At 45.9% G+C, this 26,531-nt stretch overlaps 1 protein-coding gene and 1 pseudogene across 12 annotated transcripts in view; both read right to left on the minus strand.

Moving 5' to 3' along the window:
- Positions 1 to 26,531, minus strand: part of SPATA13 (spermatogenesis associated 13) — a 326,284-nt gene that overhangs the window by 23,869 nt on the left and 275,884 nt on the right. For 2 of the 11 annotated variants that reach the window (XM_017973003.4, XM_078375184.1), the window contains exon 1: positions 12,635 to 12,860. The exons of 8 other annotated variants lie outside the window; for them this stretch is intronic. In XM_017973003.4, the coding sequence (XP_017828492.1) occupies positions 12,635 to 12,689 (55 nt within the window). In that variant the 5' untranslated portion in view covers positions 12,690 to 12,860. Of the gene's footprint in view, positions 1 to 10,296; positions 10,488 to 12,634; positions 12,861 to 26,531 lie in introns of those variants that run through there. One more of the 11 variants, XM_035302353.3, reaches the window with a different exon arrangement.
- Positions 13,067 to 15,380, minus strand: LOC144582754 (large ribosomal subunit protein eL32 pseudogene; annotated as a pseudogene). The gene has a single exon (XR_013536159.1). The product of XR_013536159.1 is annotated as a large ribosomal subunit protein eL32 pseudogene (transcript).

Genomic DNA, 26,531 nt, shown 5'->3' on the forward strand with positions numbered 1-26,531 from the left:
GGTCAGGCTACTCAGAACACTGCGATGACCCGATTGCAAATCAAAGGTGGTTGATTCGAAGCACATGCTCCACGGACTCCTGCCCATCTTGTGAAAGATGAGACTACAAAGACTGGGGGCACACGGAAGGGCCTCCCAGGCTAGAGCTCATCCTGGGCTGCTCTTCTGGGGTTTTGAGGAAGGAGCCACAGGACCTGAGTAGAGTCCCCTCACACTACAGAAAGAGAAAAGGTTTTAGGGTCACGGAGGCTGGTCTGAATTCTGGTCCTGCCCTTCTGTGGGCACTCAGAGAAGTGACTTCATTTCTCTGAGCTTCATGTCCTTCTTTTTGAAGAATCAGCCCACAGAATGCATGTGAGACTCCTAGCACCCTGGACCATAGCTGGAAGTCCACAGAGAGTGCTACTATCGTGACAGCGTCCTGCATGATGAGCGCTGGGCTAATGACAGACTCTGTGAGGACATGGAGGAAGGGCTGATGGGCAGAGCCTGGGGCCAGCAAAGCCAGCTGGGGAGAACACAGGTTAGCGGGAGTGGGCAGCAACAGGAGCCGCCCCAGGAAATGGCATCAGGAACTGAGATCCGTGTCAGGAGACCAAGCTCATGCCTGCAGCAACAGAGACACAGTCAAGTGTGTTTCAGAAAAATTCCAAGTTTCCTGGAGATTAAACAAAAAGCAGAAGGCTGAGGGAGAAGCTGGGTACCGGGAAGGACGGGGGCTGCCTGAAGGTGGTCCTGGGATGGTACACCATGGGCTTGCTTTTCTCAGGGACTTGGCAAATCCATGTTTCTCATGACTTGACTAGAAAAGGATGGGTCTGGTTTCTAACTGAAGAATTCTTTCTTGGGGACATGTTTTATATTCAGATCAATTCAACCTGCATTTTCCATGCATAGCCCATCTTACCTGTACTGGCCATGTGCCAGGTGCTCAGCAGACACATGTCCAGCCCCGCCCCACCCTGCCCCGTGCTAGGCCTCCTGCTGCGCTCATGCCTCTCCTCCCTTCCCTACCCTCATCACTTCAGCCACACTGCTGTCACAAGCAACTGAATGATTCTGTAAACAGAGCCTAGGAATCTGACACTAGAACAATGATAAACATGGAAAACAGTGGGGGTAGTAATCAACACTGCAGAAGCAGTATTTCATGCACCAGTGTTTTAGGTCTGCCTTGCCAAACACAGACAGGGTGTGATGAGGAGGAGGAGGAGTTCAAGGTCACACATTGGCAATGCATAGAGCACTTGAAGCAGGACGGACAGAAGGCACGTGCGGCCAGGGGCGCCTCTCCCAGATGGGCCCCAGACCCTCCTCTGAGACTGCTCAGCCCACCTCCCACCTGGCGGCCTCAGTCCTGCAAGCCTGGGCTCTGGACACAGCACCTCTCAGGGGTGCCCACGGAGCCAGGTCTGCTCATGATCCCTGGGTTTGCTTCCCCCTCTGCCTGGAGTACCCCCCTAAGCTGAGAAACCCCCACATCCCAGCCACCATTACCTCCTCTCCAGAACCCTCCTGTGATTCCAGGGGGAGCCAGCTGCTTACTTCCATGACAGCACATGTCACGGTGAGACATAGCCCACAGGTCTGTACCTATGCCCCAGCCATGAGAACACCCAAACAGGTGTGCTAGACACTGCCACAGCCAGGGAATCTTGGACGAGCTGACAATGGAAGCTGGGGGAAGAGTGCTCAGTGTGGACGAAGTCAGGGTTCTGGGCTCTGACGACACGGTGCCAGGCACCCTCTGCCCACCTCCACTCCCCTGCCTGGGCCCACCTCCAGTCTTGGTCAGGAAAGGTCAGGGCCTGTGACTGGGAGGGAAAAGTGAAAGTGAGCTGTCCAAGAGATGGAGGTGTGGGGGAGGGGTAAGTTCTCGGACCTGAGCACAAAGCCAAGAGGCAGAAGAAAGCTCTCCACAGCCTTGACACTGCCTTCTGGGTCCTGGCTTTATGACCTGCTCATAAAGGAGAGGGGACCGTATTGTCAGGGGCACAGCGGGGCCTGGCCCCGCAGGAGAAGGGAGTACACCCAGGGAGCACGGGTGTGGGTAGCAAGGAGTCCGCTGTGCGTGTGTGTACCCGTGTCTGTCCAGCTGGGGGTTGTGTATGTATCTGTGTCTATAGCCAGACCTGTGCTGCCTGAGAAACACACCAGAGCCTGTACAACACGTGTCATTTTAAATGCAACTTCTGCTTCTTACACTAGGTCAGGGTGCATACAGGCGGATAACAGAAGGTCACCTAGTCAAGTGCGCGTTCCTGGTGTGTGTTTGGGGGTTGGTTGGGGATGTCTTGAGGAAGCACGTCGTTTTTTTTTTCATGCATGACTATGTCTTAGACTCCAAGGGAAACAGCACTGAAGACAAAAGCCTCGTCTAACCCTGGAGCAGCTGCCCAGACCACAAGGCCAAAGGACAGGGCTGCTTAATGGCTGAGATATCCTGATGCTCCTGAGTGAGGAGAATATACACAAGCCCTGGGTCTCTAAGGCCTAAAGCAGCAGGAAGCTTGCAATTTTAGCAAGCACTGATCTGGCACTCACTGGTATCCAAAGCATTTCTCCTCATCAATTTAAACCATGGTTGAGCCAAAAGAAAAAAAAAAGTGAAGCTCAGTAAGATGAAGGCATCGGGGCATCCCACCCAGAGCAAGGCGCTGAAAATGACACTTCAAAGAACTGAACAGTGTTTTCCGAGGGAGGATTCTTGACCATCTGATCTAGCTGGTGCTGTGAGTATCAGTAAAGAAAAAAACTCCGCAATTAACAGGAGTCTAATGAAAAGGGAAATTCACTGAAAAGTGTTAGACCTTTACAGGAGGTACTGGGAGAAAACTCTGGAAGGAGACATGGACTGGAAGTACTGACTGCTCTCTGAGTTTCTCTCATCAACACTGAGCGGAATAGCTCTGCCAGCGTTGTGGTGCACATCTGCAGTCCCAGCTGCTTGGGAGGCTGAGAAGGGAGGATGGCTTGAGCCGAGAATTTCTAGTCCGCAATGAGCACTGACTGCACCACTACACTCCAGCCTGGGCAACAGCACAAGACCTGGTCTCAAAAAAAAAAAAAAAAAAAAAAGGAAAAGTGAAAGTAAAGAAAAAAGACATCTCTGGCCGAGGTTAATCACAAGAGAGGTTTCAACAGCAAATGTCTCAACATCGCGGATTAGTAGTTGGCGACACTGTGGAGGCAAGATGAATTGAAGTGCTCGTGGTCGGCTGACTCAGTCCTGGCCAGGTGAGGCAGGGCAGAAGCCCGGGGCAGGAGGTTAGCAGCAAGGACCAGGGAAAGGCGTGGCGCCTGGAGTGCAGATTCCTAGGTGAATGTCCCAGCTTCACTAACTTCCTAACTAAATGACCTTGGTGCAAGTCACTTCAGCTCTTTCAGCTTCAGTTTTTCCATCCGTGAGGCGGCCATTAGCCTGCATGTTTTATCTGTTCAGAGGTCATTCTTCTGCCTCTCACATCCCATGACCCACTCACTGGCACATCTGAATCAAGTTCTTGAAGGTGTCCAGAATCTGGCTACCTCTTACCCCTCTCCCACCACTCAAGCCTGAGTTTCCACCCAGCTTCCCTTCCTGGTCTCCCTGCTGCCACCCCTGCCCCTGGCAGGCCAAAGCTGCCAGAGTGATGCTGCCAAACCATTCCTGGACTGGGTCGTGTCACTCCTTGCTCAGAATCATCCACAGGGGAGACAGCGGAAGTTCTTGAGGCCTCTCTCCAGACACACCGTGACTCCCACCCCTCTCCAATCATTCTGGTTCTGATGGGCTCCTGGCTACAAAGACCCCAGGTGCTCCTTGCCCAGGATCGCTGCTCCGTGTGCCTGACAGGCCTCCCCAAGTATATACACACTGGCTCCCTCTCTCACCTTCACCATCCCACTTAAAACCGCAACCCTCACTCTCACTCCACCTTCTCCATAGCATTTGTCACCATCTAATGTATTCTGTTCATTATCTAGAATGTAAGACCAGAAAGGCAGTAATTCTCGTCCACTTTATTCTTTTTTTTTTGAGATGGAGTTTCGCTCTTGTAACCCAGGCTGGAGTGCAATGGCGCGATCTCAGCTCACCGCAACCTCCGCCTCCTGGGTTCAGGCAATTCTCCTGCCTCAGCCTCCTGAGTAGCTGGGATTACAGGCACGCGCCACCATGCCCAGCTAAATTTTTGTATCTTTAGTAGAGACGGGGTTTCACCATGTTGACCAGGATGGTCTCGATCTGTTGACCTCGTGATCCACCCGCCTCGGCCTCCCAAAGTGCTGGGATTACAGGCTTGAGCCACCGCTCCCGGCCCACTTTATTCTTGACTGCATTACTAACACCTAGACCACTGCTTGGCACACATGGAAGACCAGTAAGTAAAGGAAGGGAGGAAGGGAGAGAGGGAGGGAGGAAGGAAGGAAAGGGAAGGAGGGAGGGAGGGAGGGAGGAAAGGGAAGGAAGGAGGGAGGGAGGATGAAAGGGAAGAGGGATGGGAGGGAGGGAAGGAAGGAAGGAAAGGAGGAAAGGAGGAAGGGAGGAAGGGAGGGAGGAAGAAAGGAAGGAAGGAAATAAGGAAGAAAGGAAAGGGGGGAGGAAGGAAAGGGAGGGTGGGACAGAGGGAGGGAAAAAACAGGGGAACAAAGAAAGGAAGGAAGGGAGGGAGGGAAGGGGGAGGGAAGAAAAGGGAGGGGGAGAGGGAGGGAGGAAAGGGAGGAGGAAGGAAGGACAGATGGAAGGAAGGAAGGAAGGAAGGAGGGAAGGAAGGAACGAAGGAAGGAGATACAGTACGTGGACTTAGTGCAAGGCTTTGGGGTCAGATGAACTTCCCTTCAAATGATAGTGATGTACATTTTTTTCTTTTCTGTTTTTTTCTGAGTATGAGTCCTTGGTCAAGGTCCTTCCTTTGTGTTTTCACCTGTTGAATGTGGATGATAATACCCGTCTCTCAAGGTTGTTTATATATTCTGAACAAGCACTTGTTATTGGTGTGCTTTGAGCCTCAAGTAAAATGATGATATATGGAAGTATCCTGTAAATTAAAAAACGGTATAGAATTTCAAGATGTGGCTGGGCACAGTAGCTCATGCCTGTAATCTCAGCGCTTTGGAAGACTGAGGCAGGAGGGTCCCTTGAGTCCAGGAGTTTGAGATCAGCCTATGTAACATAGTGAGACCCATCTCTATAAATTTAAAAATAATAATAAAATTAAAAATAAAATTGGAAGCTGTGATTTTATCAGATGCCTATAATGTGCTGGCACTGGTTTAAGCCTGTGGAGGTGAACCGGCTCATATAATCCTCGTGACAGTGCTACATGGGGGGCACCGTCAGTTGTCCCAATTTACAGGTGAGGAAACTCAAGTCCCAGTAACACACAGCTGTGGGTGGCAGGCCCAGGCCGCCTACCTCTTACCCACTGGGTGGAACTGCCTCCTCCAGCAGTAGCTCCGTTACTTGTAATAAGATAAAATGATATTAAAAACAGTGTTCGTATCCAAATCTGGGCATTTTGCTCCCATTCTGGAGAGCAGCCATATGTCCTGCCCCACTGCCCCCTCGCTAACCTTCCTTTCGTCTCCCAATCCCTGCTCCCAGTGGGGCCTGTCAAGGACCTGATTCCATTTTCTGCTTTCCTTTCCAAGACCCTAACTACTTTCATGATTTCAAAGCCCCTTAAAGTTAATGACTCCTAGGTTCCTGTCCCATGACTGAAGTGCGTTTTATGGAGTGGGATTTCTCAGGGTCTGCTGTCTAGACAGGAAGAATCTCTGTGCTTTGCTTTGACGCTCTGTCCAGGCCTGGTGGTTTTCTGTGATTCCCCACACTCACTGTCCTTCCATGTGTGTCCTTTAAGATGGCCGCTTACCATCTTACAGGAAAGGACAGACTTTTGATTTTTGTCCTCCCAGCCCCTGGCACAGCACCTGGCATACAGCAGGCACTCAGTAAGTGATCGTCAACTGAACTGCAAATTGTTGATGTGGAAACAGGTTCCAAGAAGCTGAGTCATTTATCTGGCTTACATAGGGGCTGGGTCTGAGCCAGGATGGGAACCCAGGTCTCTCTGACTCGCACCCCTGTGCTCATCTGCGACTCTAGCTAGAAACTCTCCCAGTCAGTCTTCTTGACTGTTTCCCTCCCAGTCCACCCCATATATTACTTCCAAGGTGAACTTAAAACAGTGGTTTTATGATGTCACAAGAAATGGCATGGGAATTGTCTATGGCTTCATGACAAAATTCTTCCACAGTATTTCTTCTCTGTAATCTGACTCCACTCTATTTGAACACATGCTCTTAACAGATGTTCAACTGAACTACAAATTGCTGATGGGGAAAGAGCAATTAGCAGTTCAGCTGAAAAATCTCACGTGTAGTAGTCCCCAGCGTGTCAAAGTCCATGGTAGCTCCACCGGGCAGAGTTCCTTATCATGGCCAGACCCACAGGCCAGTGCCACTACCTTCTTCACCTCTTCACGTGCCATCCCTCACTATCTTCAATGGGCTTTGATCCTCAACTACAGATGAAAATTAATAATGGTGACAGAACTTTTTCATCTCGCAAAACTGAAGCGCGACACTTGCTAACCACTGATTTCCTCTTCTTCCTCCCGTTACCTGGCAACACCTTTCCACTTTTTGTTTTACGATGTTGACTACTTTAGAGACTTCATATGAATGGCATCATACAGTCTATGTCCTTTTATCGCTGCTTTTTTTCACTAACCATAATGTCCTTGACATCCATTCATGTGTACCAAGTGTTAGAATTTCCTTTTTAAAGACTATATAATATTCCACTGATTGGCTGGCATTTCTATCGATTTTTTACAAATAAATTAAAACTATTCCATTGTGTGTATATACACCACCTTCTGTTTATCTGTGGGTAACCGTGTGGGCGTTTTTACCACTTGGCTGTTGTGAGTATACGATCTCTCTGAGACCCTGCTTTCAATTCTTTTGGATACACACCTAGCATGGGACTGCCGGGTCAAACAGCAGTTGTAGTTTTAATTTTTTGAGGACCCTCCACACTGTTCCACAACGGCTGCATCACTTCACGTTCCCACCAACAGTGCGCAACAGCTCCAACTTCTCCAGTTCTCACCAACTGCAGTTGCTTATGTTGAAAAAATAGGTGTGGGAAAACCATTTTTGGGGGCCAGGGGACAGGGTATTGCTCTATCACCCAGGCTGGAGGTCCAGTGGTGCGTTCTCAGCTCAATGCAACCTCTGCCTTCCGGGTTCAAGCGATTCTCCTGCCTCAGCCTCTCGAGTAACTGAGATTACAGGCCCTTCAGGGCCCCACAATCCCTCCCCTGTTCCCTCAGGGCCACTACATCCAGCTAATTTTTGTATTTTTAGTAGAGATGGGGTTTCACCATGTTAGCTAGGCTGGTCTTGAACTCCTGACCTCAGATGATCCACCTGCCTTGGCTTCCCAAAGTGCTGGGATTACAGGCGTGAGCCACTGCACTCACCCCGAAAAGCCATTTTTGAAAACCATCTTGTAAACAAGAAGCAAAGACTGCTCCAAATTGAAATCAGCTTTAAAACCCCAAATACCTACATAAAAAGTCAGTATGAGAGCAGACAGAGAGGGCTGTTTCCATGACACTTTCTACAGCTTCAGTCAGGTAGAAGGGGTATACCCTACATCATCAAAACTCTGTGTGCTGACCTCTCTGACTGGGGACAATTCCAAGAGAAACACATCTGTTCCACAGGTACTATCAATTCCAAAAATGTAATAAAGTGAATTTCTAGTGCTCTGGTTTAATAACCATGTTTAGCCATCACTCCCAGAAACACTGCCCTCCAGCGGCCCCGATTCCTGGGGCCACATCAGTCCCTTCCAGTCCATCCCTTATGCAAACGTCTCTTCTTCCTCCCCATCTCTGCTTTCCTCCCTGGCTGCAACTGTCAGTGAGGAGAATGCCCAGTCCACACTTTCAGCTCTGGCCAGTCACAGCTTTAGGAACCACTACAGAGAACAGCGTCGTAGCCATAGAGGAGGTGCCATTTTTGAAATTGTTAGGATTGTTACAAATGCAGTTAGAGAAGACATCAGGGAAAAAAAAAGCCCCTAACTTAGAAGTGGGCGGGTGGGTGGGGCTAGTCCTGGTGAGGGTATGACAACAGGGTGGAGGTTGAAGTGTTTTGTTAAATGAAAGGGAGGTTAGATCTCACACACTCCTTAAACATCAGGCACTTGAGAAGGAGATATAGACGTTAGCTATTTTCATGAGGCGGTTGGCAACACTGCCTAGCTAATGAGCAGCCAGTTCCTGGCCAGCATCTCCCACCCAGCATTGCTCCTTGGTGGGGAATTTCCCCTCCCTTGACTTCAGGGAAAGTCCCCTGCACTTAAAATAATCTGCTAAACTATGTATTTGAGAAAACTTCTTGCTGATCGCTTAGACTTCCTCAGAGTTGAGATAAGCCATTCTGACTTCCCATCTTAAAAACGGAAATGGCAAGCCCAGGCGGGCAGCTCGTGTTCACAGCGGGGAGCAGCTGTCAGGGGCTGCTGCTCGTGGGCTGAAACTGTGGCTGGACCCCAGGAGCTCAGGCCACAGAGATGAACACAGAGGGAACTAGCGGGGTCACAGGAACTGACAACATCAAAACATGATGCATGACTTCCACGGTCCATCCCCTTTCAGTGGTTTCCAAACACCCAGGGCCAGTGGTGTCTAATCACATGGAGAATGTTTAGAAAAATAAAGATCCTCCCCTGCCCTGGGTAACTGAGCCAGGTTGGGTGGTGAGGGTGGGAAAGAAAGTTTGCTGAGAATTTATTTTCAAAAGCTCCTTAAATGATTCTGACACCTGGCAAAATTTGGGTACCACTGGACCTTCAGGTTAAGCTTACTTAACCCACATCCCATGCTCGGCTTGTTCTTCGGACATAAACCTTTTGTTGCCTGTCCATGCAGCGAGCCACAAGTTGCAGGTGATGGATTCTGATTGCATTGGCTGGAAACCTCTGTGTTGGCCAATGTGTTGTACCACTTTATGCTCCTTGTTCCAATGAAAAGGACAAAATCCTTTCATCCATCCACACTGACCTCTCTACCTGGAGCAACTTTCCCACCCAAAATAGCCCATCAAATTCTGGCTTATCCTTCAAAAGTTTAACTGTTGACCAGGTACAGTGGCTCATGCCTATAATCTCGGCGTTTTAGGAGGCTGAGGTAGGAGGATTGTTTGAGGCCAGGAATTCAAGACCAGCCTGGGCAATATAGCAAGATCCCATCTCTATGTAAAAATAAACTTAAAAAAATAAAAACCAACCAAACACACAACAAATAAAAGTTGTAACTGGCCGGGCTTGGTGGCGCACGCCTGTAATCCCAGCACTCTGGGAGGCCGAGGCGGGTGGATCACGGGGTCAAGAGATCGAGACCATCCTGGCCAACATGGTGAAACCCTGTCTCTACTAAAAATACAAAAAAATTAGCCGGGCATGGTGGCACGCACCTGTGGTCCCAGCTACTTGGGAGGCTGGGGTGGAAGAATCACTTGAACTCAGGAAGCGGAGGTTGTAGTGAGCCGAGATTGAACCACTGCACTCCAGCCTGGTGACAGAGCAAGACTCCATCTCAAAAAAAAAGTTGTAACCATCACTGCTTGGTGACGGTTCAGTGACTTATTTTTCAGCTTCCTGATCATTTGCCGTAACAATCTCTGCCTTTGATGTTCTAGAAACATGTTAGACTAACCTCTTTTAAAATGTGTATCACATATACATTATAGTTATTATTAAGTTTATGTCTGTCCCTTTATATCCTGCCCCTACTCCCATCCTAGCTACAACTTTCTCAAGGACAAGGAACATGCTTAATAGTCAAGTGTTAGGTGACTGAATTAAAGTATGAAATATGTTTCACGCTCCAGAATGTAAAATGTTACTGTTGGAAAAGATACACTACTGTGTCTAATCTAGACTTTCAAACCATTCTTCATAAATAATATTTTTCAATTTTAAACATGTGGACAACAGTAAGATAAAAAAAAATCCTAGAAATTGGCATACTAACTTTCACTGGTAATCTGCTATTAATGTCTTAGGAGTTCTTAAAAATCATTCTCCCAGTGTATAGCTTCATATCAGTATTCAACTTAGGGCCCTGCACCCTGGGCAGCCCACACCCCAGGGAGCACACTGGCTCCAGACCCCGCAAAGAAGCCAGCAGCATTACTCCCTCCTGCTCTCAAAACTCGGCCTCCGTCCCATCTCCAGTTCAGAACAGGGGTGTTGGCTCTGCTTCTCTGTGTCTTGTGGTGAGCTCTCAGTTTTACCTCTGGCTTGTCCCGCAGTGCCTGTCCCTCCTCTTAGCCAGGAGCTGCTGGTCCTGGGGCTGCTGACTCTGAGCCCAGCTCTTCCCATCCATCCTGGCTGACACCTGCTGATTCATCCGGGGCCCTCTCCTCTGCTCAGCTGCTCCCTGACAGCTCTCTGGACTGGTGTCTCGCCAGCCCTCCCAGTTTCTGACAGCTGCCCAGCTGGCTGGACAGACCTGAGCAATCACCCATCCGGCATCACGGCATCTTAATGTGCACCAGGCACTATGCTCAGTGCTGGAATAAATCCTCCTGCAAGCCTCACAAGCATCTTGGAGTGATGCTGTCTGGTTATGGAGGAGCAAAATTAAGTAACTGTCCCCAAGTTGTGGGGCTGGATTCAAAGTGAGGTATGTCTGACTGCAAAGCGATCCGGCTATAATAAGCCTGCCTTAGGCCCGGTCTCAGCTCATGCCGACAGGAGGACAGGGCAGGACAAGATGGCAGACGGACCACAAACCCACCTTCCCTGACACGGTGTCCTCCTGGGAGCCACTAGGCTGTCCCTCAGGGTCCTTCAGGGCCCCACAACCCCTCCCCTGCCCCCTGACCTCTCAAGGCTCTCAAATGAAAGAAACCCCACCATGGGCAAGCTTTATTCTTTGTTTTAAACATGGTGCTTGCTATCATTTTATTACATGTATTCGCTCAGTATAGCGCGTATAGGAGTAGCAACAGTCTCCAGAGCACACTGACCCAGGACCCTCTCAGAGAGGCAGGTGAGGGACTGCTGCAGAGCCGGCCTTCTCGGCAGCTGGCATGGACACTTGCTTCTTCCTCCACACCCAGGCCGGTGGGGCGGGAGCTGAGCCTGAGGTGCTGGCAGGGCTGGAGCTCAGGAGCAGGGCTCGCCTGGTTCCCTAATGCTGCCCTGCTCGGGGAGGAGGGTGGAAATCCACTTCCCAAAGGTCAGGGCCACAGAGGGCAGATTCTGGCATGCTGTGTCTCCAGCAGCCCCAAGGGAGCAGTGCTCAGAGTTGGAGGCTGGGTCGATCTCCCCTTGGCCTCCCCTCCATGGAAGGGAGTGGAGGAATGCTGGAGGAGACCCGGGGGCCACCCGTTCCCGCCCACCCCATGCACGTTGGCTATGCTCCTGGAAGGAATGAACACGCCCCTGGTCAAGGCCATGGCTGCAGGAACCCGGGGAGGGAGCACCCACATGCCCGTTTCCTCCACGGAGGTCTGGCTGGTGCCGTCCTGCTAGCATTACTGAGCCTTCTCACTCATGCGGTCTGTCTTCTCAATATAGAAATTGCAGGGCAACTTTTTTTTTTCCTTTTTCTAAATTTTGGCTGGTAAAATGGAGTACACGCCAGTGTTGTTTTGATATCCCGCCAGACACAGAAGCTGTAACCACATCCCTGCTTTCTCTCCGCCAGCACAGAAACCAATCAAAACAAGGAAGAAAGCCTACAAACTGTACTGCTCTGACAGGGAACCAGGCTGTCTCAAGCTGCCATCTACAGTTCCCATTCATTTCAGGCGAAGCGTTGGCATCTATTTAGGGCAAAAACAGAGAAAAGATCTGTTTCTAAAGCATCCTATTGTATCCATGTAGTGCAGCCAGGGAAAGTCTGTCTGTGAAGTCTCGTTTTTTCTTACTTCCTTTTAAGAATACAAGGATTAGAGTTTATGGCTTCCTAGTGTGAGAGTACAATGTTTCTTTCACATTTAAACAGTCCAAATAGTCCAGTTGACAATGCTCACAGAAATATGAAAAGGAAAGCGGGAGATAAGGCACAAAGCAATAAGCGAATATTGGGTAACGTCACTTTTGAAAACAGAAAACTATTTTTCAAAGATCAGTTCACAGCCTTAAACCTCACACATCCTAAATTAGCAAGAAACGTTCTATAACCCCAACAATAATCTCTCAAATAAAGAAACTTCACCGTAATAGAAGCAAAATCCAGTAACGATACCAGCAAAACCCAGACCCCTTACTCAGGGAGGATGATCTACGTTTAATTCTTATTATTTCCTACTCCAGACAAGCTACTGTGCCATATACAAAACCAACTTCTTCAACTGACTAAATGTCCACAACTATAACTACCCTTAGCACCCTTTACTAGATGAGTAAGCCTTTCTCCACAGGCTCACACCTGATGAGCAGGAGAGAGGGAGAGAGGGAGAGAGGGGGAGAGAGAGAGAGAGAGATAGATAGAGATAGAGAGAGAGAGAGAGAGAGAGAGAGAGAGAGAGAGAGATAGAGGACAAAACAGAAGGCAAGAACTGCAACTCGGAAAGGAAAGAGCTGAATCAACAATAAGCCCCAATACAACAATCCACGTACCCAAGTGAAGGCTTTCCAGACTCCAGAATCTTGCTATCTCTCTTCTCGCTACCATCCTTCTGTTTGGAAAACAGCAACCTTCAGAGCAGGACTGGGGTGTGACTGAGGAGCCGGTCCCCAGGCATCACACAGGACGGCACAGGCTGGCAGCCACGGGAGCTGCAGAAATCGCTTATTCACTGCTTTGACGCTGTGTGCGTTCCCGGCCAGAGCCTGCCCAGAAACTGACAGCTGGCTGCACACTCAGTGTGACCGAGGGCTAGTGGCTACATCGACATCGTGGGGGCCGTAAGGAGGAAATTCTAAACTAAGGCAAAACCTACACACACTAAAGCCAAACACACTCACAAGCCATCAGTGAGTGTGAAGGTGGGAGAAATGGTATGTGCTGCTTTTAACTACAAACGCTACACCGGAGTTAAACTTTCAGAGAGCTTTTCAAAAGGTATTTATTTCACAGGAAAACAAGTACAGAGGTCACTTAGTTCAAAAATACAGTTAGGATTTCACACTGTAGTATGACAAAAATGTGAGTTATGACATTGCATTACGTTAGCTATAAATTTATGAAATCACTTTAAAAGAGGGCTTTTGTTCAAAAGGTATCCATGTAAAGTCATACATACAAAGCTTTGTGTGTAACTTCTCTCAGGTAATACATTCTGGGTTGTTTTTATTTCCTCTATAGTCTTCTGTACTTTCCAAATGATCTACAATGAGCAAGTCTTTCTTTCACATTGTGAAAGAACTGTTAACAAAGAGTGAGCTTCCTTCCATTTCCTCCTAAGTGGAAAACACTGCCTTCTTAACTTTATGAACAATGAGATAATATATATGCAAAGTAATGACCTCATAGTCATCCCTTAATAAATGTGGGTTTAAGCTGGGCCCGCTGGCTCATGCCTATAATCCCAACTACTCAGGAGGCTGACGCAGGATTGCTTAAGCCTAGGAATTCACGACCAGTCTGGGCAACATAGCAAGACCCTATCTCTAAAAATAAAAAAACAGGGCTGGGCAAGGTGGCTCACACTTGTAATTTTAAGACTTTGGGAGGCCAAGGTGGGGGTATCAAATGAACTCAGGAGTTTGAGACAAGCCTGGGCAACATAGCGAGGCCCTGTCTCTACTTAAAAAAAAAAAAAAAAATTAAATTAGCCATGCATTGTGGCATGTGCCTGTAGTCCCAGCTACTCGGGAGGCCAAGGTGGGAGGATTGCTTGAGCCTGGAAGGTGGAGGCCACAGTGAGCCATGATCGTACCAGTGTACTCTAGCCTTGGTGACAGAGTGAGAGCCTGTCTCTAAAAATAAAAAATCAGCTGGGCACGATGGCACATGCCTGTCATCCTAGGAGTCTGAGATGGGAGGATCACTTGAGCCTGGGAGTTTGAGGCTGCAGCAAACTATGATCACACCACTGCACTCCAGTGTTGAGTTACAGAGCTAGATCCTGTCTCTAAAATAGACACATACATACATACATACATACATGTGCATTAAACAGGTGATAGTGCCAATCAGTAAAATGCATGCTTTATAGTGATGAGCTTTGGAGCCAGACTGCCTGTGTTCAAAATCTGTTCTCCCAAACAAAATTAGGAAAAGTTTCCAAGTCTCTAGGCAGCTCACTTTCCACATCTGTGGAGTGGGGATAACTGGAGCACCAATTAGTAACCCTCACAGTTACTCGAAAACATATGACACAGTGTTTAGAGAAGCTCTGGCTGTTTACTGGGGATTAATGTTAGCGGTCACACTGCTGCTGTTGCTCAAAAGAACCTGAAGTCCCCTAATAACCTGCTAGTTCCCAGAGAAATCACAGCATGAACTCAGAGTGAAAAGCTGTATGATTAGTAACGACACACATATTGACTATATATTATATTGTAGGCTTTTCTTATCTTCAAATATCTGTGGTTATTTCTATTGATTTGGTGTATCCCACCCTTAAATCCAGCTAAGGAAAGTTCTCTGGGAAACTCACAGCCTTAGTAACTCACATTGCAAGTGAAAAACACACAAGATCACACAAACTCTTATGACCAGATCAGCTGAAAATCTTTCTCTTCCAGAAAATTAAATTTTATTTTATTTTAACTTTGAGATGAGTCTCACTCTGTTGCCCAGGTTGGACTGCAGTGGCGCAGTCTCGACTCACTGCAACATCCACCTCCTGGGTTTAAGTGATTCTCCTGCCTCAGCCTCCCGAGCAGCTGGGACTACAGGTGCCCACCACCACACCCAGCTAATTTTTTTTTTTTTTTTAAGGAAGATGGCAGTTTTATTTAAACACAAAACGTGCACATAAGCTGTCTATTCATTTTCTTCACTGCGCAGCCTGGCATTGGGCTTGGTGACTCTGATGGCCAGCTGGGCAGCTCTTTCCACGATGGCTTTGCGGTTCTTGGAGGAAACATTGTGAGCGATCTCAGCACAGTAAGATTTGTTGCACATCAGCAGCACTTCCAGCTCCTTGACGTTGTGGACCAGGAACTTCCGGAAGCCACTGGGCAGCATGTGCTTTGTCTTCTTATTGCTCCCATAACCAATGTTAGGCATTAAGATCTGGCCCTTGAACCTTCTACGAACCCTGTTGTCAATACCTCTGGGTTTCCGCCAGTTACGCTTAATTTTGACATATCGGTCTGACTGGTGCCGGATGAACTTCTTGGTTCTCTTTTTGACGATCTTGGGTTTCACAAGGGGTCTAAGGGCGGCCATGATGCCGACCAAGAGACGGCTGCTCTAATTTTTATATTTTTAGTAGAGATGGGGTTTGACCGTGCTGGCCAGGCTGGTCTTGAACTCCTGATCTCAGCTGATCTGCTCACCTCAGCCTCCTGAAGTGCTGGGATTACAGGCATGAGCCACTGTGCCCAGCCTCTTAAAGGAACTTAAAAAGATAATTTAAAAGAAGTAAATACTGAAGATGTTTAATAGACCATTCATTCAATAGAGGCATATTCTCAATAAAGGTGGTAGTTTCTTATAGACTCAAAAGATTCCTTGATATTGTTTTTCACAGCTGACTACTTTCTGTTGTGTAAAGTCTCCTTAGTATATCTCATGGAATACTGCTTGCATAATATGCTCCAAGAAAAGAGTTTGAAAACCACTGTGTATTGTTTATACCTATTGGACATCCAACAGGGCTCATCAGTAATCACAGGCTCTAAGAAGTTCCCATGGACAGCTGTGCCATCTTGTTTACATAGAATTTAATAATCGTATTTGGCCATGATGTTCTCTTTTAACGATGACACATATTACTACATCAAATAAAGTATCCTCTGGCCTTGCTACTCACAGTGGGGCCCACGGACCAGCAGCATCAGCATGACCAGGAGCTGGTGAGAAATGCAGATTCTTGGGACCCACCCCAGATCTGTGCAATCAGAATCAACATTTTAACAACATCCCAGGTCATTCAAATGCACAGTCAGCTTTCAGAAGTGTTGTTCTAGGTAACTCAAGAAACCATGCGGCATACTTGGAGAAGCACTGCCATGAGGCAAAATCTTGAATATCAATATCTTTTCTCATCAATTCAGAAACTGGAGAAGACCATGGAATGAATGGGTGGGCTTGAGTTTAGTCAGAATGAAAAGGTAAAATGCTAATACTCAGATACAAATCAGCAGAAAGTTGGAGTTAATTCTCAAGGTTATCCATTCCAACAAAGCCTAAATTGCAGCAGGAGGCAAATACAATCCATTGTTTTTCACTTTCTACAAAAAAAATTTTTTTTTGTTAAAATCATTAGTTTTCAAAAAGCAGAAGCTCTTTGGCCTCATTTTCTTAGATCCTGGTAGGGTGTGTTTGCTCATTTTCACTCTTCATTGGCCTCTGGTACAAGAGGATAGCTTCTGTTTCCCAAGCACTTTCTCTCAATCCACAGATGGGGTCAAGGCACTAGACGAACAGCCTTGGGATTATAGGATCTTAAACCAGAGGCATTCACTAGAGATTATTTTGTATGCAAAACAAAACAAAAAGAAGGAAAACAAGTAAATAAACAAATACTACTTTGAAATGAGGCATCTTCTCAAAGGATGTGACCCAAAAACGCTTTTACATCCCAGCAGCTTGGATATGGTCCCATTACCAAGCAGGACAAGACAGGTGCCAGATGCAGGAGCCCCAGGGAACAGAGTCACACTGTTCCGTGGCAAAACACTACCATCAATTTCAGGAAATGGGCTCAAGGATGGGCACATCGGCCAGTCTCCTTTTTAAGACAGTTTTGGAAGAATCTACTACTAACGTAGGTAGGGGCTTGACAGAACAAAGAGATGTGACTTTTATCTTAAACATTTTTTTTTTAGTGATCAGAGTCTATATTTACCAGATCAGTAAGAATGCTGCAACAAAAACCTAAACTTTAGTTCAAAGAAGTGTTAAAATCCTGGCTGGGCACCGGTGGCTCACTCCTATAATCCCGCCAATTTGGGAGGCCAAGGTGGAGGATCACTTGAGACTGAGAGGCTGAGGCTGCAGAGAGCTGAGACTGCACCACTGCACTCCAGCCTGGGTGACAGAGGGAAACCCTGCCACAGGAAAAAAAAAAGAAACAGCAGGAAAAATCCAACCCCTAAATTAATCTCTTCTCTTTGGGTAAGATACCACTACCTCACTGGGACTGGCAAACAATCATCTTCAATTATTGGCAGCACTGAAAGGATTAAGCAAAGGGATCAGATCCATAGGCAGGAGTGGAGATATTCAACTTACATATGAATATGAAACACTGAGAAACCAGAGAGAATAAAATAAATATTGAGAGCTGTGTGTGGTGGCTCATGCCTGTGACCCCAGCACTTTGAGAGGCCAAGGTGGGAGGATCACTTGAGGTCAGGAGTTTGAGACTAGCCTGGCCAAACTCACTAGAGATAGTGAGACCCCATCTCTACAAAGAATAAAAAAAATTGGCCCAGCTTGGTGACACATGCCTGGAGTCCCAGTCACTCAGGAGGGTAAGGCGAGAGAATCTCTTGATCCCAGGAGTTCGAGGCTGTAGTGAGCTATGACTGGGCCACTGCCCTCCAGCCTGGGTGACAGAGCAAGACATTATCTCTATAAAAAGTAAAATTAATTTTTAAAAATACATGTTGAAAACACATGGGATGTTGTGCTCAATTTTATTCTATAGATATAGAAAGTTAATTTTGGTAAGGTGATCCCAAAACCCATATATATGTACATACGCATAAGAAAGAAACGTCATACAATTCTTGGAGAGGCAGGTCAGTAGCAGTATCTCAAACTCAAAACGGTCGTCACCACTTTATCTCTCTGAGACGATTTCTTGAGACTGAGTAGGTTCATTAAGATTCCGGAGATTGAGTAGCCTAAGGTGCCTCTGAGCTCTACATTTCTGATACTTTCTTATTTTAAGTATGACATGGTAGATATTTTCTTCTATGACCACCTCCTAATTAAGTGCAGAGAGATGGCCAGCACCGAAGTTTCCCACCTGCTTGCGGCATCCATGTTGTTTCTGCAAAGCAGCAGCCTCCCTTCATGGTACAGACATACCCAGAACCCAGGAATGTCCTTGGAACTTTACGTCCCCACTAAACTGGATATGGCCCCATTAGCAAGGACTACGGGACAGGTGCTAGGCAGAGGGGCAGGCCCCAGGGGGAGTCATGCTGTCCCCTGGAAAAGCACAGCTATCAGCTTTAGGAAATGAGCTGAAGGATTGCACGTCAGCCAAGAACCCCGGTTGCCACAGGCTGCAATGAGCCATAATCCCAGTTCCTGTATGGACAACAACTTCTCAGAATCAGGAGTGACACAGCCAGGACCTGTGGACGTCGCTGGCCGTCTCCCACAGCTGAGACGGGGCTGCACTTTCTAAAGCTGGGATGGGAGATCCCTTCACAGGAAGTGATTCAATACATTTGCTATCAGTTATTCAGACCCCTATCCATTCCCATAAATAATCGAGTACCCAGAGTGACCCTTTCATTCTGAACGGAGTAAAGACAAACATGATTGTTAATCTACAGATCACCGTGATGCTACTTTCCAGAGAAACCTGAAAGGCACTGAATGTAACACAGGGCACGGGATGTCCTAGCACACGCGGAGGAGCAGGGCAGACGCTGCTTCAGCAGGCCGACTCCTGCAGGGTGAGGCAGGCTCAGTTCAGGGCTGACCGAAACGCCACTCAGCAGCCACAGACTCTTCACCACAGAAGGGGCGCGCCCCATCATACACAGCTCAGGAAATGGAGCCTGAGGTACAGGGGCAAACTCTGTGAGACCTGCCCTGGCCCACTTCTAGACAGCTAAGAAGAAAAAGTGCCTCTCTCCCTGCCTTCAAACCTGCTTTTCACCCTGGAACAACGTGGACCTGAACACACAAAACCACAAAATATGTGCTCTTGGTGGCTTCAACGAATCCCTTCCTCATTCACCCCTACTCAATATCCCACCGTCTCCAAAAATAGCTCCAAACAGATACTCTGGGCCTGGGTACTTTGATGAATGCAGAAATAAATGTAAAATTGTCCTTTAAAAGATAAGGTTCCATCTTCAGCTGAAGGCCACTGTTTTCCTGTTCTCTGTAAGCACACGTGGACTTTACATCCTTCAGGGGCTAGTACAGATTTCACCTCTTTTCTGTATTTACTTGGTTATTTTCAGATCCTTAGGACCAAGCACATTTCAGACATAACAAGAACACAATAGGGATTGGAGAAATGTAACTTTTTTCTTTGCCTTAATAGAAGGCAATTATTGGGACATGGTCTTTGAAACTGCCACCAGGCATACCTCTGTGCAAATCAATTAGGCAATATTGTGTTTTGTGATAGAGAAAACACATGGGAAGCTGAGTAGAATGGAAAGCAATCTGCATTTTCCAGTCTGATCTCACTGGAATGCCAGCTCCCCCATCTACTCATTACCTGTTGCTTAGCCGAGATAGGAAAAGTTACTGAGTATTTCTCAGTCCTGACCGTGTCTGTAAGATCAGGCAAGGAACACGTACAGCGGGCTACTGGTGGTGGTTCCTAGATGTCTAGCTCTCTTGCTCTCTTTCCTCTGACTTTTAATATTCTTTCTTCTTCTTTTAAAACCCAGCTTCTGAAGCTTAGTAATGAGACAGATGATATATGCAAGAACTTTTATTTCTTAATTCTAGCAGCTGAGAAGTGAGAATGTTTTAACTTCTAGAAAGTGAAATTTTATGCATTTGCTAAAACAAAAAGTTGAATATGATGTTTTTCTGAGACAAGAAATAGAACGCTATGTTCCTTCTAAAAAAATCTCGACGACAGGCAACAATGAGGCATGAAATACCAGCTATGATAAGTGCTACTAGAGCTAATAAAACCTCCAAGACTTGCAGGCAGTATGGTTTGGGCACTAACGGCCATATTTGTAGTCCTTGTTCCTGCATATGGAAGCCTTTCATCATTTCTAAACTCCTTCATACTCTGTGGAATCCAGGCTATCTCACAGCAGTCAGAAAGACAGGGAATTTACTACAGGTAGTCTTAGCAGTCAGGGAAATACTTTTGCTGCGAGTACTGGTAAGTAAAATGATTCATCTTGTCTTAGAATTAAATACAGTTGGTATTTACTCTGTATCTGTGGGTTACGCATCTGTGGACTCAACAAACCACAGATTGAAAACATTTAAAAAACTGTGACCGTACTGAGTATATACAGACTTATTTCTTGTCTCTATTCCCTAAACAATGCAGTATAACAACTATTTACGTAGCATTTGCATTATATTAATATTAGGTCTTTAATCTAGAGGTGATTTAAAGTATACGGAGGATGGGCATATGTTATATGCAAATACTGGGCCATTTTATATCAGGGACTTGTGCAGCCTTGGAGTTTGATGTCCGTGGAATCCTGGAACCAACCCCCTCAGATAACCAGGGATGACTGTATCATCAACAGCCGATATTTCTTGGCGTGAGAGTATAAAGTGAGATGTGGGGGGAGAAGGGAACGCGGCAAGGCTCATGGCATCCCCACGTAGTAATCCAAGCGCTCCATCACCAATTTGCCAACCAGCTTTCCTGAGAGCTCTGCCGCTATCATGCAACAGGCAGGCACTAAGCAAGTAAATCCCCAGTTCCTACTTTCCCTCTGATTCTTTATTGAAAGAAAATATTTGAAAATTGATTTGAGTAAAATGCAGAAGCAGAAAGAGATAATTCAAAAAATAAGATAACCAAAATATTTCATGGGATGCTTAAAGTCACTTCGAAGGCATCACACACACCTCAACACATGCGATGGCTTTTTTCTCCTTCCTTTTAACAAAAACTTTAATGGAATCTCTGGGTAATACATTGAAAAATCATTAGATAATACCTAAAATTTGGGGCCCAGAGAATCTCTTAAAAAGATGCAGTCAAGTTTTTAAAAAATAACCATTAACACATGTATTTAAAATTTGCTTAACTTATGTTTAGATAATAATAATTAGATAATAATTATTATCGAAATATAAGTTAAGCAAAATAATTAAACAGTATACTCTTCCATACAGACTCCAAATGCTCCAGGACTTTACTAAGTAGACTAAATGACTTGTCTAAGCTAAGTCGCTGCTGATTAGTGCGGTTAAATCAGTAACTCAGAACTCTGGATGTAAATAGGTTCCTGCTTATCACTGCCCTTGTCCCCTCTGTAATTAATGCTTCCCTAATTAATTAGTTACTGCACACTTACTGTGTGCCAGGTCATTCTTTCACATCTGTGGGGCGGATCATATTAATTTCTCTCATTACAGATAAAGACACGAAGACTTTAAGTGCCTTGTCCAAGGTCTGTTTTTGCTTTTTGACCCAATGGTCTGTTAATCAGAAAATTACCTTTCATAATAATCAGGACAGAATAAGGCCAGAATAACATATGAGTAACCTCCCTTTTGTGAGGCACTTGGGCTGTGAACCAAGAATTCTTAATGCTTTATTCTATTGATCATCCTAAGGAAAAACGGAAATACAGTGTAATCCGTTTTTAATCAAACTACCAATACATCAATTTGTTCTCCCAACAAATTAAAAGTAGGATTTTAACAACCACACAAGAGCTTAAAAAAAGAAACCAAAACTTTTTTTTAAACAAACAAAAAATAAATCCAAGAATTTGAATAAATTTCTTTACTACAAGACTTTTCAAAGAAATCAGCTTCAGTAATCTCTCATAAATCAATTAATTTCATTTAAAACATCAACTTTGAAACAACATAAGCACTTACTGTGATTAAATTCCCCTCCTTCCTAAATGGTGGGGATTAATATCAATTCTAAATCAAGGAATGGAATTTTCTGATGTGTAATTTTACCATCTCTTTGAAAAACATTTAGTAAGAATAAATGCTAACACATTCATACTAACAAGCTTTCAGATACTAGTAATATATGGAGAAAATAATTTTTAATATGGCAGCCTAACAAATTATTTTTCGTTAGTCCTTAGCCTTTATGGGATATTTTCAGCTATAAAATCAGAAAACCCAGCCTAAGCAAAATAGATAAAATATCTCAACCTTAAGATAACTCCCCCAACATCCTCCCACGGCATTCTGGCCCTGCCCTAGCACTGAACTACTGAACTGAAACTGTTTTTTTAGGGCACCGAGCTCCTCCCTGCCGCTGAATCCAGCGGGTGTTTTTCTCTGTACACGTCGGTGCACCTGCCAGTGTGACCCCTCCCACCTAGAATCCCTGGCTTACTTTGACATCTGGGACACAGCTCACCTGCCCTGGCTACTGTTTTTCTATTTTCTTTGTGAATTTCTTTGCCTTTACTGGTCCCCAGATATTGGTCCTTTTGGGTTTCTCCAAAGTATTCGATTTCATTGTCACAGATGCCAAGCCGCCTTTCAGTCTCAAATTCATGTTTTATCTGCTTACATAATATCTACATCAGTTCCCTATCATCATAATAAAGCAGCTGCCATCAACAGGGTGGGTGGGGTCATGCCCTTGACTCCTGCTGCGGATACAACTCTAATTGCGGAGCCAGTGAAGAAGAGCCAGGAAGGCGAGTGCCGGCCACACTGCAGGATCCGCCAGCTCCATGCAGAGGCCTGGAGGACACTGTGACCTGATCAGCGTGGGCTTCTCTTGGGCTATCTGAACTTCTCTGATGTGCTCTCCTTTCTCTGGCCCCCACCTTTTCCCTGGAACACACCCTCCCCCAACAGCAAACTTAATCTAACTCCCTTCATCCCTCAAGCCTCATTTAAGGTCACGTCTTCCAGGAGGGCTCAGGACACCCCAGATCTGACTGACATGCTCCCCATTTATCCTCAGCACGCAGGCAGTTGTGGTGGTCCTTCCCATTCATCCACCACACTGGCAGCTCTGTAGAACACTCTCTAGCCTCCTCAGAACCGCCCAGCCTCTGGTACTGCACCTCATTTATGATAGGGACATATATATTTGTTAAATAAATCAAAGTCAAGGAAGTATCTTCAAAACCAACAGCACATTTAAAACCCAACTCAGGCTAGGTGTGGTGGCTCACACCTGCAAACCCAATACTTTGGGAAGGCAAGGCTGTGAGAGACCAGGAGTTTGAGACCAGTCTGGACAACAGAGTGAGAATCAGTCTCTACAGGAAATCTAAAATAATAATAATAATACAATAAAATAAGGTGTAATTCAGAAAGGTTTAATGAAACTCAATAAAAGTGAATTGTTAAAGAAAATTCTGTCAAATTAGATGAGAATTGACAGCTTGGAAAAATGGAAAAATAAGGAGTCTGTACTCAGATTGTTTTACCAGTGCCTTTGGTGTTATTGTGCAATGTTAAAAAGCCAGACTGGAAATCAGAGTGGACGCATATGGGTGTGCATTGTGCAAGACAGAATGCAGAATTCTGGTCGGCTGCTCGGACGCAGGGAACCTGGTCCTACATCATGACAAAGGTGAATTTTGATTAAGCCCTACTGGCCCCTTCTACAGCATTTCCCAATAATTTTAAGCTCATCAAAGTACCATAATGTTGATTTGACAACCAATACTAATCCCTAAATAGGGAAAAGTAAATAAATACGTGAATACGTAAATCTTTTCTGTTTCTAAGGAGATGTACATATTCACTACGATATCAAATAGAAGAAACCAGAGCCACAGACAGGGAAAGAATGTCACCCCCGAACGATAACCCGCAATCGTATTTTGAAACCACTGGGCCTTAAACACTGAAAAATGTCTTGGTACATTTTTGCTTTTTCTTTATACAGACCAACCTCAATTCTGTGAAGAAAACAACTAACAGAGAAGAAAGTAAGTGAGGCTCTGGGGCTGTTCTGGGGATGGCAGGTAGGGATGGCTCCCCTTGGTGGCCACATGGGTGGAAGCCCCTTGCTCTTCCCCCTCCCCACAGACAGCTGCAGAAAGATGCACTGATGTGTTCCCAAGATAAGCCCCCATAAGATTCCCTAAGACATTTGGGAGCTGTGGTCTTCCCCATTCTCTCGGGCTCAGCAAGGAGGTGGCAACGGTCCTGCAGGGTCATTCACATGTGCCTGTTGGGCCCTGGGGGTTCCTGGGAGGCCCAGCACCCAGCTCAGAGTGCACAAGGCCAGGCATTAGACAAGATGCCCATGGGCAGCCTGCAGATGCTTATCAAAACTACAGCTGGCTGGGCACGGTGGCTCACGCCTGTAATCCCAGCACTTTGGGAGACCGAGGTGGACAGATCATGAGGTCAAGAGATCGAGACCACCCTGGTCAACATGGTGAAACCCCGTCTCTACTAAAAATACAAAAATTAGCTGGGTATGGTGGCGCACGCCTATAGTCCCAGCTACTCGGAGGGCTGAGGCAGGAGAATTGCTTGAACCTGGGAGGCAGAGGTTGTGGTGAGCCAAGATTGCACCACTGCAATCCAGCCTGGGCAACAAGAGCAAAACTTTGTCTAAAACAAAAAAAAAACTACAGCTTACCCATATGGATGGGCCACCCCAAGGAGTAACCTTGCTCCCCAGTGGCTAGCCAAATATGCTGTTTTTATGAACTTCCTGCCCTGGCAAAACTCCTGACATAGAGCTGAGTAGTGGAAGGGCAGCAACCTTGATTGTATGGGTAAGAAGGAAGTGTTTCTGTGGTAGAAAGTGTTCTGTTTAGAACTCAACATTTCTTTTAAAATAGTCCTTTGTTTTTGTGGCAAAAGGGAAAATATGGTATGCTGGCTTTATTGCGAAGACATTTTATTTTCAAAATTTAAGTATCTTATTCCTCACTCATATCTCTAATTTTTCAGTCTCTCTTTTTTTAGAGGGAAGGAGATCTCGCTCTGTTGCCAGGCTGGAGTGCAGTGGTGCAATCTTGCCTCACTGCAATCTCTGCCTCCCAGGCTCAAGCAATCCTCCCATTTCAGCCTCCTGAGTAGCTGGGTCTACAGGTGTGCACCACCACTCCTGGGCTAGGTTTTTTTATTTTTAGTAGAGACAGGGTTTTTCCATGTTGACCAGGCTGGTCTCAAACTGGCTCCACCTCTGCCTCCCAAAGCGCTGGGATTACAGATATGAGCCATGGGGCCCAGCCTTTCTTTTTTTGACATGAACTTTTCATTCTCATGGTAAGCTCTGGTATAAACAAGGACCAACTTCACACATCTGTGACACTTTTTACTTGCTTTCTTATTGACAAACAGAATCCAGAATTCTTTTTTTCTTTTTTTTTTTTTGAGATGGAGTTTCACTCTTGTTGCCTAGGCTGGAGTGCAATGGCACAATGTAGGCTCACTGTAACCTCTGCCTTCTATGTTCAAGTGATTCTCCTGCCTCAGCCTCCCAAGTAGCTGGGACTACAGCCATGTGCCACCACACCCAGCTAATTTTGTATTTTTAGTAGAGACAGGGTTTTACCATGTTGGTCAGGCTAGTCTTGAACTCCTGACCTCAGGTGATCCACCTGCCTCGGCCTCCCAAAGTGCTGGGATTACAGGTGTGAGCCATCATGCCCACCCAGAATCCAGAATTCTTATCTTCCCAGAGCAGGTTTTTAAAAGCGCTCCTCTCTTCACCATTGGCCAGCTCGGATGTGCTTCTCACACAGGCTGGTTGGCATATAATTTGGGTCATGCCGTCCTTCACAGATCAAGATGTTACTTATTTCTATCTTGCCTTTAAAGGACTCGATTTTTGTTTTTTCCTAATGAAAAATGTGGATAGGTGGTTATGATTTAGTTTTACAACCTGCCTGCTAGCAACTCATATTATTATATTACTTTCATGGAGAATGAGTGATTCAGCCTAGCTCACTAGAGGGTTAGACTGGGTCATTTTGATTCGCTTTCCTAGCTTGCAAAAAAGAACTATATTCACCAGAAAAAAGTAAATATTTAAAAAATCAAATTGAACAATTATTTCAGTAGGTTAGAAAAAATGTTTAAAGCAAGTCAACTTGCCAAGTTTGCATCTCCTCAGAAAGGGCATTTTCTCTAGTTATTATACCTAGCTATTATTATACCTAAGCTTGACGGTCTTCTTTTATTATCTGGCATTATTACTAAATGCTCCAATATAGGGTATTACTGGTTAACTAAAGGGCTTTCAAAGAATGTGAACAGACCAGGTATGATTTTGTGAAAGGGGTCTACCCGCGTCAACTGACCTTGGTGCCTGGTGTGCATTCATCCTTTGCTGGTCTCAGTGAAGAGCCCACTCAAGTCTAACACCAAAAAAAAACTGGACATTCTCCTCTCTGGGAGACAAGAAAAGCAAGCAAATCTGAACTCTGGACAGAATAAGTAGAAAGAGAAGGGGAATGGATGAATAGAGAAAAGGGAGATTAAAAAGTAAGGATTCGCTATCGAATTTCACTTCTGATCAACATGAACAGACAGGTGAAAGAGGAAGTATGGCTGGAACCCAAGGTCAACATGGGAAAATTAGGATCTTAG

This window comes from Callithrix jacchus, chromosome 5 (assembly GCF_049354715.1).
Source record: "Callithrix jacchus isolate 240 chromosome 5, calJac240_pri, whole genome shotgun sequence".
In the NCBI taxonomy this organism is placed as follows: Eukaryota; Metazoa; Chordata; class Mammalia; order Primates; family Cebidae; genus Callithrix; species Callithrix jacchus.